Here is a 20,115-nt window from a genome sequence, read left to right as displayed (position 1 = left end):
TAACACCTGTGCTTTTCCTCCTGTTAGAAGTCAAAGTATCCGCTGTGAAAAAATACCATATCAGGAAAGTTTAAAGCAACTTAATTTACAATAGATGCTTATTATAATGTACATAAGACACAAGTTATATTTGGACTATTATATTTCCGTACGCTAGAAGTGCCGGAATTTCTAACTAGTAGAACTGCTGAAAGCGGTCTTTCTGACCACTAGATTTTAAACTCTATATTCTCTCATGATGAATACACAGTGGAGAGATTAATGCATTTACTGTTAGGATTAAAAAGAAAATTAAATAAAACCAAAATGTACATTTAACAAGGTTAATTATATATTTCAGTGAGTGAGTGCGGTTTCTGCAGACATGGCATTGTCTCCGTTTTGCTGCGCAGGTTGCTTCGGCCGCTGACAGGGACCTTGTGCCGTTTGCAATGCTGCTCTTTTTCCCTACGTGAACTCCGCTCTCAGCTCCTCTGCCAGCTGCTGCATAAACTTCCTCAGCCTATGTTGCTGCTGATGCACTCCTTGAAGAGGATGTGGGCATTGATCCCAGCCAGGGACAGATGACCTCACTTCGACTGCGAGAGTGATAGTTGCTAAGCAACCAAGATGCAACGTTTACGGCGAGAGAGATAAACAATAGAATAGTGCGAAAATTCTGTGCGGTCAATACGAGTGTTTATGGCCGAAATAGGTAAAAAATGATCATATTGTCTTTGCCTTTTATGTAATTTATATAAAAAATAATCTCAAATGAAAATACAGACACTTCTAGGAAAGGTCAGGTACCAGCAGGATTATATTTTTACTGAACAAAGTTATTGCACATACAAATTTCAGAATGGTCAAAATGGCCGTCATGGCTGTTCCATGTTAAGGGTGAACAAAAGTCTGACCTGTGTTCCAATTGAACCTCTCAGGTGGTGCCTGGTTCATCAGTTTACTTACAAAGTTTTGACACACTGGGGGACGCACCCCAGCCAAATATCCATTAAGAATAATTAGACATTTAGCTTTTAGAGGAGGAGACACTAATTATGGCACCTCAAGGTGACTCAGTGCAATACAGAAGGCTCAGGCTGTGCTCTCTTAAAATCCCCTGGTTCCCCCTTAAAGAGCAAATAGTTTCCTCTTCAATCATTCAGCAGCACATTAAAATATTTATGAGGGTATAATGGCCACTTTAATGACAGCAAAGAGTCCCAGCAAGACACAATGTCCTGTTTATAAAACACACGAAGAGAAATTAATTTGTTGTGTAAAACATCTTTTAGGCGATCGGTGACACCCGATCAGACTGCAGGGCTTTGTTTATTAGTCTAATAAAAGGGTGGTTACTAGGGTCTGCCGTGTAAGACATGTTCTCCTCAGCCAGTTTCAGTCAGAGGTGAGCGTGAAGCCATGTCAAATATCAGCATACTGTACAGCAGGATTCCAGCTAATCCAATTACAATGGAAGTTTGAGCAGCCTCCAGGGAGCAACCTCTAAACATGGATAATGCCGTCATAGCCAGTCGAGCCGTGGATACACGATTTACATAGTTGATCTAACAATCAGTGTTTCCCAGCCCTGACTCGTATGGTGTGGGACTGTCGTGGATTGGATTGGAGCTCTGGGTAAACCTCTTAACCATGCAGATCAAACACAGGCAGACAGACTGCAGGGCTCGTGGCTACCCGGCTCTCAGCGCGTTCAGTGAATCCAGTCTGCCGTGGCTCCGTCCCAAAGACAACTGCACCGAGCATCGAGCAAATCCTTCAATCCGCCGAATACCGTTCCCAAGCCTCTTAATCAAATAAGGCCATTAGCTCCATCACAAGCACTCTGGGCCTCCAGCACCGACAGACTGGGGTTTTATCTCAGCCAAGTCCAACAATCAGCACACTGAAAGCCCCCTTACACTCTTAGAGATAACTGCCTTTTCCCAGAGAGGCTGGGATCCCCTGAAGAATGCCTCCAAACTCAGATTAGATGTTTTCCAGGAAATGTGGAGCAGACACAGCTGGGAACAACGGATACTCTAGTTTAAGATAAAAAATATTGCTGTAAAAAGAGTCATCATGCTGATTGCCATTCTACAGAACAACTACAGAACAAGGCCGAATATGACAAAAGCTTTTCTGCTGCAAGTGAAGTAAAGTTCAAGTTTGATGTAGAAAAAGAGCAGGCAAATGCTTCACAATAATCTTTATGAACAAGCCGACTGAATAGAAATCTGGTCAAGTTTCATTTTCTACAAGAATGCATAGGTGGATAATGACACCTCCACAAACGTCACACGTCGCAGGAAGCGCATGGTCAGTTTTTGGATCCTGCAAAAGTCAATCTGCAGACTTTAAACCTGCTAAAAATGAGTGATCATTGTGGACACTGAGGGTGCTTTCACACCTGACAGCTTTGGTCCGGATTTTACTCTGAAAGTCTGGTTCGTTTGGAGAGAGGTGAGAACAAGCATTCGAAGCACTGCAGACCAAACCACCGGAACATGGTCCACCAGAAAAGATGGGTCTGTTTCCAAATGACCCACAGTCTGGTTCGATTCGTAGGACCAAATACAGGCAGTAAACCAACAAACTGCTTTGTGGGTTAACTGTTAACGGATGTTGAAACACGTAGAGACAGCAACGCAGCCAGGCTGTAAGATGAGTAGAGGACAGTGAAAAACTAAAGGAGAATGGAATTGATTGAAGGTCACTGAAGGTAAAAAAAAATGTCCAACAACAAAACATTAAAGTCCACAATCGTGTTGAGTGTGTCTGAGGAGTGTGTTGTCCCTCTTTGTTTACTTCAGGGAGTTTTCCCATGTCGAAATTCTGACCATCGAGAGCAGTTTCCTTGTGCATCAAAACTTTGGTATGCTGGTAAAAGCTGTCGTGTGAAATAAACCAAACACGATTTGGTCTTTGATTCGGACCAAACAAACAGACTTGAGGTGTGAGAGCAGCCTAAGTTATGCCTTTTGTTACACGTTACGCAGTTGTACATTTGAGATACTAAAATATGATTGCAGAGGATGAACAGCAACATTTTAATGAATATTATCACATTTGCTTTCTGTTTTTTTTCCCAACAACACAGCTCTTGACTACGAGATGCTTTGGTCCGAAACAACACTAAATAACGCAAGTGAGTAAGCCTGCCTGATTGCATCACAATAACTGCAGTTTTATTAGATGAAATTTACATTTGCGTTTACATTTTTACAAGTTTTTCAAGCAATTAATGGCTGGCAGGGCGGTAGAAACTCTACTCAGAATGCAGGAACATAGCCTGCAGTCATTTTTTAAATAAACACCTAAAGGTCCTTTAACTAAAGACTGTAAGGTCCTTAAATATTGATATCTAGGTTGCAAAAACTAGACCTTAACATCTTCAAATTTTAAGCACTGGCCAAAAGCACAAATCAGATAAAATCAGCTCATCAGTGATTCACAAATCTGGCCCTTTACTTACAGTCATCACCACATCACACACACACACACACTGTGTTAATATCAGCTCATTATGAACCACCCTCTGTGGCCCACAGCCTGCATAAACAAGCCTCTGAAAGAGAACAGTGAATTAAACACTGACGCGCTGCCACCCATACAGCTTTTAACATCCCCAGCTAATATATGAGTCAGTCACCCGAGCCCCGGCTGAGGCTGAGCTGGCTCAAGTATAGCCTTACCTTCACAGTAAGTAGAGTCCCCATGGATGGAGGCATAGCCGCTCTTGCATTCGCACTCCGCTTTAGTATTCCGATTTTTACACTCAGAGTTTTCTCCACAAATGACTCCCTCTGCGCAGAAATCATAACCTGAAAGAGAGGGACAGAGGAAGCCGCGATTTACTTCGGTCTTAAAATTTGGTCACGTGTAGTTGTAAAAAGTATTGTACACACACACAAAGATCTGCAGACTCACAAACCAGCAGCATTGCATTGCATTGCAGCATTCGTATCAGGCACAGGCCGATAACAAGCCTGATAAAGAATAAAGTTTATGACTGCAGTAAAAGAGTTTTAACTTTTGTGAAAGCATCTACGCATACACGTAAAACCTAAACCTGCAGGTAGATCTCAGTTTATCAGAATCCAGTCAGACAAACGCGTCAAAGAGCCGCTTGAGTGCTGCTGTGCTGCACAGGACGGTGCCGTCTTCCTCTTCTTTGTGTTCATGTTATAACAAATTGTGTTAAAGAAACATTATAATATTGATACTTTAACAGTTAAAACTAGGGTATTTATTTTATAAGTATCTATCTATATACATACACCGATCAGCCGTAATATTATGACCACTGAGTGTGTGCTTTGGGAAATGTTCTGCCATTCACGTGGATGTTACTTTGACACGTACCTCCTACCTAAACATGTTTTCAGACCAAGTATCATGGAAACGGTATTCCCTTAATGGCAGTGGTCTCTTCAGCAGGATAATGCGCCCTGCCACACTGTAGAAATGGTTCAGGACTTGTTTGAGGAACACAATCACGAGTTCAAGGTGTTGTCTTGGCCTCCAAATTCCCCAGATCTCAATCCAATCGAGCGTGTGTGGGATGTGCTGGACAAACAAGTCCGATCCATAGAGGCCACAGCTCACAACTTACAGGACTTAAAGGATCTGCTGCTAACGTCTTGGTGCCAGATATCTCAGCACATCGGTCAGGGCTGTTTTGGCGGCAAAAGAGGGACCTACACAATAGTAGGGTGGTCATAATGTTATGGCTGATCGGTGTTTATATTTGTTCAAATGCAGTGGATCAAGCAAATGCACTAATGAATTAACAATGACAAAAACAGTATCTGCGGCTGTAAGATGTCTGTCCAATCATTTCATTACCCCAAAATGAATTTGGATATAAGGCAGAAAAAGAACTGAATCTGACACACTCATTTAAAACACTTTTGCAAAGTTAACTTACGGAACTGGAAGAGTCTCGACTTTAGTCAGCCAACTTATTTTAACTGAGGAGCTTTGACATCATAATGTTTTACCCAACAGGTGATCGGTCCGCCTCCTGACTCATATTCATTAACCAATGAAGACAGGACAAATAAATAGTCAAACCTGCACCTTCAAAACAGAACTTAAATATAAGAGCCCACATCATATAGCAATTGGTTCTTCACAACTTAAACACTTAAAGAGCCCCTCCAGTGAAAATCAAGTGTTTAACCTTGTAAACATCTCCATGCGGTGTTCTTCATGTGCTACAAGACAACATGCACAGTCATCTCCATGGCTGGCCCTCTCTGCTTTTAAACTGCAGTGTACCAAGGACAGGCTGAACAACACTTTTTCAGATTGGCAGGTTTGAGACGTCACAAACCTAAGGAGCCAATCCCGTTAATGCACGGGGTGACGTTATGCATATCATTATGTGTAACCTATGGCAACCACTTCAGCCATCTGTAACTGTCATCGTCATTTTTGCAAACTCACTACTGACTGCTAACGTTAACGTTACTACTACTAATAACTACATTTCAAGATAGCTTACTTTCAACAAGTGGCAGAGACGTGTTTTGTTTTCGGCTGTCATTTTACGAAAGGAGAAACGTAGCACATAGTGGGTGGGGCCTCTGTAGATTAAGGAATTTTTAATGAGGAAGAAGGAGGAGATGGGAGGATTTTTAAAGGGTAATTAAATGTATATTGTAGGAAAAAAAACATTTCAGACACAATTTATGATTTCAAGCAGACCCTAATGTGTGTCTTAAAACATGACAGGAGCTGGTGTTTAATAGGCCACTTCTCTCTATGAAGAGTGTGAGTGTGTGGAACACAAAGAGATGGATCCACAGTGATGAATGATGTAAATTATCCTGCAGCAGGTTTGAGAGGTGTCTGTGGACATGCTGATTTTCTTTGGGGAACATCTCAATCCATTGTAACTTGTGATTTCAAGCTGAATACAGCCACCATTCTCTTAAATGAAGCAAGCTACAAAATGTGTTCTTTCAATGGAAGTCAGCAGCAAGGTAACAATACCTCAATGGCTTCTCACCTGAAAACATGACTGATTGTGTGTCGATGGGAACACAGCTACTGGCATTCAAACCCTATTTTTTGTGGTAGTGGACGGGAAGTACACCCTCGAATTTAAGATTGAGATCCTGCACATGGTGAGAAATAAGCCGTGATGGACAGACAGGTGTACAGAGAATCGGCCTGTCAGATGTGGAAGCAGACCGACAGAGAGATGATGAGTCTCCTGCTCTGTAGGTATGAGCTGATGTAGCCCATCATGGCCTGTAATGAAAGACACAGCGGCTGCACATAAAAGCCCTGAGAGGCAGGGGGCCTGGGGAGCTATTACTGAGGAAAGAGCTGTGTCCGCATTATTCTTCCTTTCTCCACACATCTACAGCAGCCCCCCTGCACAACGCTGTATACATGTAAAAGGTCTGATTACACGTGTGTGAGCGTGTGCTTGTGGTGAAGCACAGTTCAGTTCTGCTCTGAGAGGAGAAACATACGCTGCAGCTGGGTTTGTTATGTGCAGGATTTGTGATACAAGAGACCCACACGTCGGTCCCTCGCTGTAGATTCCATTTTTTCTATTTCAGTAAAAGAGAGGGGTACAAAGACGCTGCGACAATTGTGAAATTCTCCAGTATAAAAGAGCCGCATGGCTTTGAGGACTTAACAGCGAGGCACAAGTAAATTACAGAGTGGAGAAACAGTGGACAGAAGAGGTCTGGAGATGGTGTGGAAATAATGACCGGCTCTGACTTTTGGTGAGGGAAGAGGCACTGTGGCTGTAATCTGTGTTAGCTTTCACTGTATAAACTCTCCTCAAGCTTACACCTCCCTCAGTGCTCTCTCTTTCATTCTCCTCTTTCCTTTCCCTTTCCACTTTCAGCTGCCCATCTGATGTATCATGCAATGGCTTCCCATCAAATTTAGGATTCATTTCAAAGTAATAAATGTCTGTTAAGTCACGATCGCCGAATGAGGTAACACAATGGTGATTGAGCCTACGGCCCACTGATGAAAGCCTTTGCATTTGCAGTATTACAGACTGGGTGTCTGTTGCGACTTTCTTGCCCAGTTACTGACGCGTTTTCCATCACCCAGCAGTTGGTCTGGTTGGTCTGCCAGAGAGGGTAGGCGGAGCTAAGCGGCTGCTTTTCCGGTCTCTGCAAGTGTTGCGAGTAAACAGTAATCTACTATGGCTGAACAAACAAAGAAAAGATGGATGACTACAGATACAACTTCAACAATAAGTGAAAATCCAAAGAAAGAAACAAACTCGACGCTCAGATGAAGCAAACAGTCTAAAAAGGAAAGCGACCGTCAGCCAGGAAAATCAAGAGTTACAACCGGAGCCAACCGTGGACGTCACACATGCAGCACTGTCTGAATATCTGGAACGTGTGCCCTGTAATTACCGTTTATTGCCATTGGTGCCGCCAAAGAGAACGAAACTGAGATCTTCTAGATTACCACTTTAAGGTTTTTGTTTTCACATTTTGAGCCTCTTGATGCTCCTTCCTTCCATCAGCAGTAAATCATTTGTGCCTGACTGTAAAGTCTTTCTTTCCTTTGAAGTTGTGGCCTGAACACTGTAACAATTTGTGAAGCAATTTTGTGACCGAACTCCATAGAGGGCGCTATACAGAATAAACTTTACTTACTTTTGAGCACAATAATTCCTATACTTTTTTTATTCTCATCTGCTGCCCTCTTCTCTCATCCTTTCACCCATCCTTTACTCGTCTCTCGGCATATAGTCTTACCCTTATCCCCTATTTAACTTTCTTTCTTCCTCTTACCACCAGGTCTTAATGTGTCTCTCCTTCTCCTCTCCTTTCCAGCAGATGGGTTAAGAGTACCTTTACAGTCCAAACCTTTCCTTTTTTCCTTCCCATTCCTGTCTTTGTATCTTCCTCTTACCTCCTGTGCCTCACTCTTTACCTTTCCTTCCACATTTCCTTTCCTTTCTTACCAACACACCTGGTCTAATACTTAATGTTTCCTCCCCTCTCCTTCTCCTGTCCTCTCCAGCAGAAGGGTTACCTTTACACTCCAGTCTTTTCATCTTCCTCTTAACTCCTGTGCCTCATACTCTTTACCTTTCCCTTTGTGACACACCAGGTCAAAGACTTAATATTTCCTCCCTTCTCCCTTTCTTATGTACAACCTCATTCTCTCATTGTCCTCGTGCATGTTTTCCCTGCCTTGTCTTTTCCCCTTCACTACGTCTTCCTCTCCTTTCATGTACTTTCTTCTCTTTACCTTCCATTTCCTCTTTCTTTACTTCCTCTTTTTTCAACATGGCAGGACTAAGACATCATACCCCCTTCTCCTGCCCTGTCTCTCCCTCTTAATCTTTCCTCCCTGATCGTCTGTCTCTCCTTCCCTATTCTGTCTTGTTTGTGCTTCTCTTCCTTTCCCTTTACATTGTTTTAAACATAGCAGGTCGACAACTTAACATTTCCTCCCTCCTCCCTCTCTTCATGTCTTTTTCGTTATACTCCTCACCTTTCCTCTCTCATCTTCCCCTTTTCTTTCCCATCCCTGTGTTTCCCTTGCCTTCTTTATTACCCTCTTTTCATCTCGCTCTCCTCTGAATACAGTCGAAGGCATGCTGCTTATCTTACCTAAACAAGAGTGCAATTTCCCTCGCTCAGAACCTGTCCCAGGTTTCTTTCATTACGGCTCTATAGCTGACAGCCTCCTACAGTTTGTTTATTCAATGTATTTACTGAATTACCGGTGGCTATTTACCCTGTAGTACCTCTCTGCCAAAGCAGCGGGGTACAGGCAAATTGGCATAGCAGGTGCTCAATAGCAGACAGGCCAATCTGCTCTGATAAGTATCTCAGCCAAGAAGCATTCATAGCAGGAGAAAGAGGAGAGAAACAGAATTATTGCAGAGGAGCAGCCTGAATCAGCACTCGGCAGACTGGCTGTGTTTACTCCCCTCAGCGGCGGGGGATTGCTGCGTGCACGTCCAAAGAGTGATTCATGCAACAGAGAAGAGTTGAATAAGAACAAAGACATACCTCTGCAAACATTGCAGCATCTGCCATCTGGTAGGATCTGTTCACCGACGGTGCAGTTGAGCTCCGGACAAGTTTCTGTGACTTTCACCATCAGGCCGTTCTGCAAGGACAGGACGAAGGCAAACATTACAACCTCACTGCTGGAGTCAAACGTGTGAAGGTGTGTCTTAAATCAGAGGATCCACAGCAGAGAAACGATCTCACTGGAGGACAAACGGCACAAAATCTGATCTGTTCCAGAGTTCACACCAGTCACACAGAGTGTTGTGTCTTAACCTCAGGTAGCAGCAGAAGCAGTACAGATGAAAATGTCACTCCATGCTGGAGATCTACTGGAAGGTTGGGAACTGACGCCTCTGTTGTTTCTGATTTGAGGTACAATAAAGCATTTTGGTCACAGCGAGAGTATTAGACAGAAAGGTCATCTCAAGCTCAGATTGGAGCTAATGAACTTAGGCAGTTTTTTACATACATCTGGACATTTTGTGCATTTTTGCAATATGTTGTGGGTGATATTTCAAAATACAATGGCAGCAAGCCCCTACATCTTATTTTGTTAATGTCCCATGAGTTTCAGGATACTCCCTGCCAAATTTTATATTGAAAAATGAAAAAAAGGGGCTTTTTGGGCCCCAGAGACCAAACGGCCCTGAGTTGCGAGTTGTCGTTATCGTTTTGTGATGGCCCAAAACCCAAGAAACACCAGGCCCGTCAGACTGTTTTTTCTAGATTAAAATAAATATTTAACCCCCCTCAGACGGCGTCCAGAACACATTAAAAATTGCAAACATATAGACATTAAATAATAGTGACAAAAAGGCAGCAAAAAACATCCTGAGAAACAACCTGGCTCCAGACTTATGTCCATCAATCAATACTTTAGACACAGTGTTAAAAATGCATTAGAGGTTTTCAGATGACCTGAGGACCAGACCAATAATAAATGCCTCATTAGTTCATTTATGAGACATAGTTCATATTGTTTGAATTTGACTTGTATGTCCCACAAGAACGTTAGACGGAGGGGTTATATCCCTGCAGTTTCTCAATCACTTGTGACTCTCACACCTTGAGTAGTTTCTGAGCGAGTCTACAGCAGACAGTAATTAAACTCAAGGGCACACTTTAATCGTACCGTTTCCACTGAAACAAAAGTGATCAAAATCAGATCCTCTTTGTTGTATCGTATTGTGTTTTTTTCCAGTGGTGGACAAAGTACACAGCTTCATCCTGGTCTAATATCACTCCAATACAAGTGAAAGTTGCATAGTCAAATTATTACTTGAGTTAAAGTACTGGAGTATTCAAACTACTTTTTTATAAAAATCTCTCTCTGTGTTTTCACGATGCATGAATACATGAGTGTACATTCTGCTACGTTATGTTTATTTAGAAAACATTATTTACATTTTTAAACTCACTACAGATTTCCAGATCTGCAGCTCCGAAAGAACCAAAAATACCTGACGACCAGGGGAACTGTCAGCTGTAGCCATCATTACCACCATTATGATCAACCATGCAGACACGCGAGCTACAGCAACACCACTTAGACAAACCACAAACAGAACTACACAAACAGTTTATTGTCTTTCAGATTTTCAAAATAAAATTCATGAGCTGACTTCAGAGCAAAAGTAACTTTCAAATGTTGTGGAGCAAAAGTAAAAGCTTCCCCAAAACATAATACTCAAGTCAAGTACAGATACTCAAAAAATGTTCTTATGTACAGGAGTCAAGTAATTTTACTTCCTGACTGTCCACCTCTGGTTTTATCACAGCCGGGCTCTAAAGGTCGAGGGTCGTTCTATCAGCAGATAAAAATTGTGTCTGAATGTGAAACGCATGGATTAGCTAGGCTCTATTTATCATTTAATTATCAACCTGTATTGAAAAAAAGAGCTTTTTTATTCCTGCTTCTTTTTACAGAATAATGTTAAATTCAATGTTAGACATAATGACCACTGTGGCTGCAGGAGGCCACATGAATACAAAGTATACAGCGCTGTATCGTGGTGAAACTTCTCTGAAAGCTGCCTCTTTGGTTCTTAGGGAAAATCAGTCAATCATACTTGATGGTCTTAAATCACTTTTAAAATGCTTGAAATATTACATTTCTTTTCATGTTGAATACATGTTTACAAAGTCCCCTGACCTCACAGAAAGGCTTGTGTGTGTATCTACATTTTGCCTGAATCTTATAATTTAAAGATCAGAAAAGGTGCCAAAGACACCGCTTTCAAATATGTGTTAAATCAAACCAATAGTTAAAAAGAATGTTTTCAGATGTTAAGGAAAAAACAGGGTATTTTAAGGCTCTCCTGACTGAATGAGGCTGCCATGACAACAGAGAAGGTGGAATGTAAAGGCTATACATGCTGCTCACATTTCCATGGAGGGCATGAATACAGATAGCAGGTAAGGGACAGATTGGAGCCACCAAAGAAGAGAAACAAAGGCAGATAGTACTCGGTGTCTCCTTCCCCTGGGCCTTCAGAACAAATAGCCGACATACAGCGGCGGCGGCGGCGGCGGCAGCAGCCAGGCTGGTCTGTCAGAGCTCTGGTGGTCCCCAGGATGCCTCTCCTGGTCTGAAATATCAGCTCAAATCTCTGAGATTTCTCCTTCACCACTTCTTTCAATGTCGTGCTTTTCTAAGAACCACATTATCTGTGTCCTTGAGATACCTTTTAGTAATACTGCGGCTTTGCACACTGAGGGTTTTTTTCACTACTACTTTTTAATTAAATACTAAGAAGTAGTATTTTCTTTTTAATGAATCAGTCTAACTGTTCCAGTCAATATAAGTTGCACTTGCTACTGCCTCAACAGACTTGCTTTGTCCTGATTGATGGTGCTTTTTCAAAGCAGATTGCGTCACAGTGGCGCGCTGAAGGATGTCCCATTTCATAGGCTCCTGACAAATGCGTCCTCCTTTTCCCGGACCACAAAGGATCCATCGGGTGCATCCTTTGTGGCCCAACGTATCCCCTGATTCATTGCACGCCGGCTGCGGAATGTACTTTAAATCGAATTGAAACTTTCACTCCACTCCGCCATTTGGAATTTTGGAATTGGCGCGCAATGCATCTCGGGATACGTTGGGCCGCGAAGGATGCACCCCATGGATCCTTCCTTCCATCAGGAAAAGGAGGATACATTTGTCGGCATCATCTGAAGGCGCGCTTCTTTGACACAATCAGCCTTTAAATACGGCCTCCGAAGGCTGCAGCCCATGGACTGGGACACAGCTTCAGTCTCTCATTGCTGTTCAGCCTTAGCGGTCTACACAGGCTACTGAATAACTCATCCTTTGTAGCCCGCGTCCTTCGAAGGATGCTGCCCCCGAACTGAGACACACCTCATGTCTCATACGAGAGATGGCACTAGAGAATCAACAGACGTTTTTAGCCTCCCTTAGTGCAGTTAGTTGCTTTGAATGCTCGCAAGCTTGGCATCTCTTTGACTTGTGTTTATAGTTGACGATTTTGTACGCTGCATTGTACATGACAATATTCAGTGCCAGTATTGGGAATACTTTGTGTAGCTGGAGGTTGTCATTTTGTGTTTCGAAACTGTCACGCAGAGAAGCTGCACAAAGCATGAGAAAATGTTATTAAAGCAGAAACAGAAAGGATGATCACCAAATTATAAATAGGACGCAGGCTGTAAAACACAGATAAACATTTATTTTTGTTGAATGTCTGATCTCAATATAAAAGCCTGCCTTATAGGGAGGAGACTTGATTTGACTCGCAGGAATTTTTGGTGACAATGGCACACCACCAACCACAAATATAGAGCTTTAACCACTGATGGTTTTCAACTGTGCACCAGAATATTCACACATCATCCATAGACAGCTTAATGTGCCCCCTCTCTCCTCCTCCTCTGTCTTGCTTTCTCTCTCCATATGTCAATGAATGTATTAAATGTCGCTTTTCTCACTTCCCCAGCTCTCCCTCTGTTACAGTAAGATGGTGGAGAGACGGTCTGGAGAAGGGAGGTTACAGACCAGTCATGTTCTACATCAGGGGTGCCCAATCCTGCTCCTGGAGAGCTACCTTCCTGCATGTTTTAGGTTTCTCTATATTTGAACACAGCTGATTTGAATGATCTGCTCGTTATCAACTGAAGCTTCTCAGGGGATTGATAATGAGCAAAACATTCGAATCAGGTGTGGAGCAAGGAGAAACCTAAAACATGCAGGAAGGTAGCTCTCCAGGAGCAGGATTGGGCACCCCTGTTCTACATCTAACATGCAACAACCACCATATTTGGACAAGAGGTGAGATAGTCTTGGCATTGCCTGGCCTCTATTCTGGTTGACATGCTGCAGTGGGCATTTGTCAATCACAGGTAGACCCGCCTGGGTTAAGTAAGTTTATAACCACCTTTGTCATACACGTTATCTCTAACTGGAGAAAATCATGGACTCACCACCGACATTTTAGTTCCGTCTCATCTTGTTAACAAAAAAAATAATACATGTTGACAGAGTTTTTTTATTATTAACCATCTATTTTTGGCTCCTCAACATCTCATCTTCGTCATGGAAAAAAAAAGTCTGTTTGACACTGTCACTTAATGCTAGCCGTCCCTCAAAATAAAACATATTTGGCCCCTTTTTAGATGCATTTGTCCACAAATTGGTCTTTATCTGCGTTTGTATCCAGGAGGAAAAGATCAGTCTGTAATTGCTTGGAACAAAGCTTACAAACAATATAATAATGTTTAGAGGTGCCTGAGGGCTCCTAATGAGTCCAGGAATCCACTGTGTGGCTCTTTGTAAGCAATTACGTGCATAAAACACTAATTTTCTCCTTAAAATAGTGTCTTTAAAGATGAATGGCTTCGCAGTGAAGTAGGTTCACCTCTGTTCTGTGCTGAACTGGAATAATGAGTTTAATTATAATCCATGCAGTGATGAAGCCCCGGTTCAAAGCAGGCCTTTGTGTTGCTGTGTTCATAAGTTATTCTAATTACCTGGCTATCTCGCCATTAGAGAGAGGGGAAAAAAGGCAGATTGAACAGATTGGTGGAGGGAGGGGAAACTAATAAGGCCTGTTGGCTAATTGAATACCACGCCGAGCAGACCACCACACACAATCATTACACATTTACACTGACGGAGAAGACCTGCATGGTGGTCTGATTGCAGGGTAAAGGCTAAATCTCAGAGAAGTGTTACCTTGCATTCCCTGCAGCTCCGGGATAAGAAGCGCTGTCCCTCCGAAAAAGTCTGGCCCATGTAGGTGCATTTCGCTGTGGGCAGAAAAATACAACACTTTAAATCGTACTGTTAAGTACAGTTATCCCAGAAATAGAATAATCCCTGGGCTAATATCAGCTGCTGTGGTACTTTCAACAATAAGAAAAATGCTTTAGAAATTGCCTGCGAAGGAAAAAAAAGTTTCCTGCCTCAAGTTCTGCATATTTAATTCTGTTGGAAACAAAGTTGTTCTTGGCTAGTGTGCATAATCGGAGAGGAAGTGTAACAGCGCATTAAGAATACAACAGAGGAGAGACCCTTCTGCATATTCCTCTGGCGATAGCAGAAATAGAAAATGAAGCATATGATATGAAGTCCTGCTTTTCTCCTCTCCAGGGGGGAGGACTGCCGAGCGCTCAGTCGCAGCTTCGGAGCATCGCTCCGGAGCGCGGCTCCCGCGTTCTTCTGAGCCAGACCTCTGATGTTCACAGGGGAGGAAGAGGAGGAAGGAGGAGTGAGTGGAGGGATGGAGGGGGGCAGAGGAGGGTGGGAATTATTCAAAGGCAAACTATACATCAGGGATTTCATGTTTTTTGCTGTATAGGAATACAGACACGTTTGTCCGTTGGTCTGTGAGCGGTTAGCAGACCCATGTGTGCTTCATAGAAAAATAGTGCTTCCATTTCAGCGTCCATGAGCATCCCACGACTGTGATCTTTGCTCTCGTGGATAGTTTGACTGTGTTTATTGTGCCAGCAAAACATTAGTCCTCTTGTTTATACTTACACTGGCTCTGGTGATGATAGTAGCTGCCTGAAATCATGCAAGCGACTTTTTTGGGTTTTGAAAATAATGACCGTCTCCTTTCACAAACAAATAAAGGAAGTGGCATGACACTGATACTGATGCTGGAAGTCTTAGGGGGCCACAAACATAAACTAGCAGCTAACAAGAGTATTCGACAAGCTAACCATCGAACATCTGTTAAGCCCCACTCCCACTTTCTCGGCCCTTCCAGTCGAGGCAGACGTCTGTTCACCATGAGCCTGGTTCTGCTCAACGTTTCTGCCTGTTAAAAGGAAGTTTAAATAAAAACTGATTGATTTAATTGATCTTAGTACCTTTATGTCTGTGAGGCTGGACATTACGGCACAGTGCATACACAATGTACATTCGGTATGTTTAAATCCATAGGTCTGATTTCATATAGAAAACAAAGTCAGATTTAGCTTGTACGTGTAAGCTAATGCTAATGCTTAAACATCATGATCTGGTAAAAGATCTGCCTTTATCACATATCTTTCCACTAGTTTTACGCTACTCACAACTGAAAATGACGAAAAAGCACTCATGAAGGCTGTAACGCCAATGTTTGCAGATTAAATGAGATATTACAAACACACAGTGTAATCCAACGATTACATTTTGCCCTCGTGTTTAATTCTCATTACATTGTATCGAGGGCGGCTGCAGCTCAGTGTTCGAGTCGGTCGTCTCTCTCTATCAGAAGGTTGTGTTCGATCCCTGAATGCTACAATCACATGTCGAAGTGTCCTTGTGCAAAAACACCACAATTGCTTCCGAAGGCACAGCCATCCGTGTACGAATGAATCCTGACTGGAGAGTGAAACATTGGCCTTTGCCATTAGTGTGTGAAAGCGAGTGTAAAAGGATGAATGTGACATGTAGCGTATAAGCGCTTTGAGTGGTCGGATGCGCCATAAGTAGAGTCCATTTCTCAGTATCCTTCCATACAATGGCTGCTCTGTTGCTTCTATTAACCATCCAGAACTCTGAGGTTAATTCCACCTTGTTTCTGACAGTGTAAACATTGTAAAGTGTTTTTAAAGTTCATTCCGATAGAAGACTGACATATAAAATGTGTGTCACCCTCTTCATTTGTGGGGACCGAATTAATAATTAGATATAATAAACTGAGGCAAAACACAAAAACAAAATCTAAAATCCAACAAAAGACAAAAAAGGAAAACCAAAGGCAGAGCAAAAACTACTTTACACAAATCCAGGTAACAGTTAATCCAAGGGAAAAAACAATAACATGAGGAGCCACGAGAAAACTAGGAGCAGGTATTATGAAGTTTGACGTACGAGACAAAGACAATGAAACAGCACTGAGACACTGGTGCACAAAGACTAAATAGACTAGGAGGTGAGGCTAATCAGACACAGGTGAGACTATCGAGGGGCAGGTGAAAACAATCAGGGCAGGGCACATAAACAAACAAGCGGGAAACACACAAAGGCAGGACCAACACGAGAGACAAGGGGTGTGTCCGAAACCGCATACTATCATACTAATCATGCTAACCATACTAACCATACTAACCATACTAACCGTGACGTCAAATTGAGTATGTCATGCGTTCCCATCTCGTTGTATGCAATTTTGTGTATGTGAGAAATGCCCGGATGTATACTAGATCGGCCCGGATATTTGAGTATGAGACGGGAGCTCACTGGTTGTACTCAACCGCCCCAAAATGCATTGCGGCTATTCAGCTTCTACTATGGCGGAGATGGACCGGAGATCAGACCGGACATACGTAAACGATTAAGTCATGTGATAGGGAGAAGACGGCTCTGAGTATGATGCGAACGGGATCCTAATAGTCAGGTTAGTAGGCATTATGCAGTACATACTGTTTGAGTATGTAGTAGGCAGTACGTTAGTTTGCAGTTTCGGACACAGCCAAGGTGTCAAAGTAAAACAGGAAATGATCTAACAAATGAAACACAAATGAAATACTAACTAAACAAGACTAAATCCTGACAAAACCAGGAATAAACTAAATACAAAACTAAACAATGAGATCTCATGACAAGAGACAAAGTGACAAGGTCAAACAAGAAATAACTGAACACCGAAATACAAATCAAAACCAGAACTAAACTAGAATAACTCCTGACAGGACCAATGATTCTGTAGAAAGCAGCTGTGGAGCGGTCACATGATTCTGAGCTCTCTGCTTAGCTATAGAGAAAATTTAAATCATGTACTTTTTATTATTTTTATAATTTAAAAATGTACAATTTATGTCTTCATTATCTCTTTATACTGCCTGGCAGAAGACAAATGAGAGGCTGTGTCAACAGTTAATTTGACCTCAGCCTATCAATGTGCTGTGAGAGGTATTTTTGTAGATGAGAAAAGCTTTCACAGGTTTGGTGGTGAAAATACCCTCCCTTCACCTAAATGTGCTGCTCATACTTACGTCTGCATTTCTTGCAGCAGGTCCCGTCGACGTGTACAGGCAGCGAGTCCTCCGAGCAGTTTGCCGGAGGACAGAAAATCCTGCGACACTCCACCACACCATTCTGTAAGACAAGCATGTGCTTTGATCAATTTACTTCACTTAAACAGTGCAGACGCAAAACTACTACCCTCACTGTGAACGTACAGTGTTAGCTGGTGGCACTGCCAAAACATGTCACGTACTCTCCTTTATGCGTTAGTTCCCTGGTTCTCAAGTGGTGGGTCGGGACCCAAAACTGGGTCGCGGAGCTGTTCTCAGTGGGTCGCAGATGTTTGCTTAATAAAAGAGTTGTCTCCACTCATTGGGTAATCTCAGCGACAGTTACATTTATATTCTTGATGAGCCCAACAGTAGTTGCATTTATGTTGCACTTTTTCAGTTTATTTCTGTCAAAAAAAGGCAGCGTATTTAATGAACTGTAGAGGGAATGTGTTCTTCTGATGCAAACTGCACAGATTTTAATTAAAGAAATTTGATTGGTTAATAAATTTGGCCCACGATTCGTCATTAAGGGCTTGGTGGTGGGTCCTGAGGTCAGACCAGTTGAGATACCACTGCTTTAGTTTCTGTTTGCACAAAAAGTTATCAGGAAAAATGCACCCTCTGTATTATAATAGTAAACATATTTTACATATGCAGTTTGATATATGCTTTCTTTGCATGCAGCTCACAGTATAGCCAGAATATACAGTATTTGCATCATGCAATCAGACCAAACTGTGCAAACTGAGTCCCACTCTCAGAAATACAATCCGAAACATATTTCTGCATAAAATAGAAACAAATTATAATGAGCTTTCAGATAATAGATTCATCATGGAGGGCTGGATGGCAGATAGTGATACTGAGCGGCCTGCTGATAGCAGGTAGTTATTCAGGCCCTGAAGGACTGCTTTCATTTTTGAGGCTGATATCTCTCTCAGCGTGCGCCTCTTCATTTCATGAGTCATCGGAAATGATTCCCCCAGGACGCCGCGGTTATCAGTTAATGGCATGTCCGCGGGAGGAAATCAGACCGACTAAACTCCACCCTGTGCTTGATGTGCAATGATGCAGCAAGTCTAATTCCCCGGGGCCGGGGCTGGCCTGATTCAACAATTTTCAAAGTCTGGTTCATATGTATGAGTGCAGGCAGGGAGGCTTATTAGGGGGGCGCTTATTAGGGGGCGGGCAGGAGGCAGGGGGGAGGCGATGCAGGGGCCGGGAGAGAGGGAGGTCTGATGGGAAGGCGAGTTAAGGACGCTAAGTGTTGAGAGGAGGGCGGGGAAAAAAGGGCCGTAATGACTTTCTATTAAAGAAAAAAATCCTCCCTCAGATCCTGCTGTGCTGTTATTTATTAATAGTCTGTGATGCTCAAAGTGTTTTTATAAATCTTGTCATTTGCCTTTTAAGTGCACCCTCACTCCCTTCACTATTATTCCTTTGATTTCATAAGATTGCTCTCATCTAAAATTGAGTCCCAAAAGTCTTGTTTTCTTTAAAATGTTCAGCATTTGGTGAGACAATTTCAAGCTGTTTTAAATAAAAATCATTTTGTCACAAGACGTGAAAAAAAGTTTCCCTCAGTGTAAACATAAGGGTTGTTAAGGGCTGAAACAAGTTGACAGAGAATATGACTCTGCTGGGGTCGGACCCTGACCTTCCTCGTTTCTCTCTCACCATTGTTTCCTCTCGTCTGTCTCCTCATCTGTCTAACACCATGAAGGCCAGCGTCAGACAGTGTAGAGTAGCTGGCAGTCTACACCGACACTGTAGTGTCACGGCAGCATCTATTTTCCAATCTACACCGGCTGCGTCCACAGCAAAGATGAGTCTCAAAGTTAGCCAATGGTAGTTGCAATTCCTGGCCATAAATAGGGGCAGCAGTGACGCCAAAATGTGTGCAGTCTGCCGGGAACAGTTGAAGAAGACAACTTTGCACTTAACTTATTTTTTAATTGTGCATAAATTCTGTGTTTATGTAGGATGTAGAAGTCAAATGAGAATGAATTAATAGGATGTTGAGGAAATGTACATATTTGTTGCTCTTTCTAATTAATCCTGCCTGCTCATGTGGCCGATCAATAACTTTAAACGGAAACTGAAATCGAAGTTGGCCAAAATGAAGAGATCACATCATTTAACATGGATTCCTTGGTTGTGTGCATGTATTTACATCGCAGTCAATGGCTTTCTACGCTTCACTGACGCGCAGCAGCGGGGAAAATAGACGTGACATGTAAAACAAACGGAGCAGCAGAAGATTACTCGCGTATTACGCCCGCCTCCCGAAAAGCATACACGGCTGGTGGAGATTTCAGCATTGCATAACATTGGAGCAGTTCTGTCCCGGCACACGTGTGTCAACAATACTGTGTGGATTCCCCGTAAGATTATTCCAACATTCTTCAGGCTGCTTTACATAAAAAGAGGCCCAAGGGGTCACATGAACTCTGATGTCGACAGGGGAGGAAGAGGAGGAAGTTGTTCCCCTTTTCTGACACACATTTACAAAAGTTGACTTGTATTATGAACCAGTTGGAACTTATTTCTTGAAGTTGAAGCTGCTTTGCCAAAAAAATCCGATTTTTTTATTTTTTCTGTTCAATTTTTAATATTTTTCTCATGATTTTGACTTTTGACCAAAAAA

At 42.5% G+C, this 20,115-nt stretch overlaps 1 protein-coding gene across 1 annotated transcript in view; it reads right to left on the bottom strand.

Annotated features, from left to right (window-relative positions):
• Positions 1 to 20,115, bottom strand: part of LOC138605202 (protein kinase C-binding protein NELL1-like) — a 317,647-nt gene that overhangs the window by 168,953 nt on the left and 128,579 nt on the right. Inside the window, exons 9-12 of the mRNA XM_069677358.1 lie at positions 17,445 to 17,547; positions 14,191 to 14,264; positions 9,000 to 9,099; positions 3,675 to 3,803 (exon numbers count right to left, since the gene is read on the bottom strand). Coding sequence (XP_069533459.1) covers positions 3,675 to 3,803; positions 9,000 to 9,099; positions 14,191 to 14,264; positions 17,445 to 17,547 — 406 coding nt within the window. The remainder of the gene's footprint in view (positions 1 to 3,674; positions 3,804 to 8,999; positions 9,100 to 14,190; positions 14,265 to 17,444; positions 17,548 to 20,115) is intronic.

The sequence above is a fragment of the Semicossyphus pulcher genome, unplaced genomic scaffold, assembly GCF_022749685.1.
Source record: "Semicossyphus pulcher isolate SPU_LCO1_2020_fin unplaced genomic scaffold, fSemPul1.0.p SCAF_1, whole genome shotgun sequence".
NCBI lineage: Eukaryota > Metazoa > Chordata > Actinopteri > Labriformes > Labridae > Semicossyphus > Semicossyphus pulcher.
Note: the sequence above shows the minus strand (reverse complement) of the source record. Positions and strands in the feature narration are given on the sequence as shown.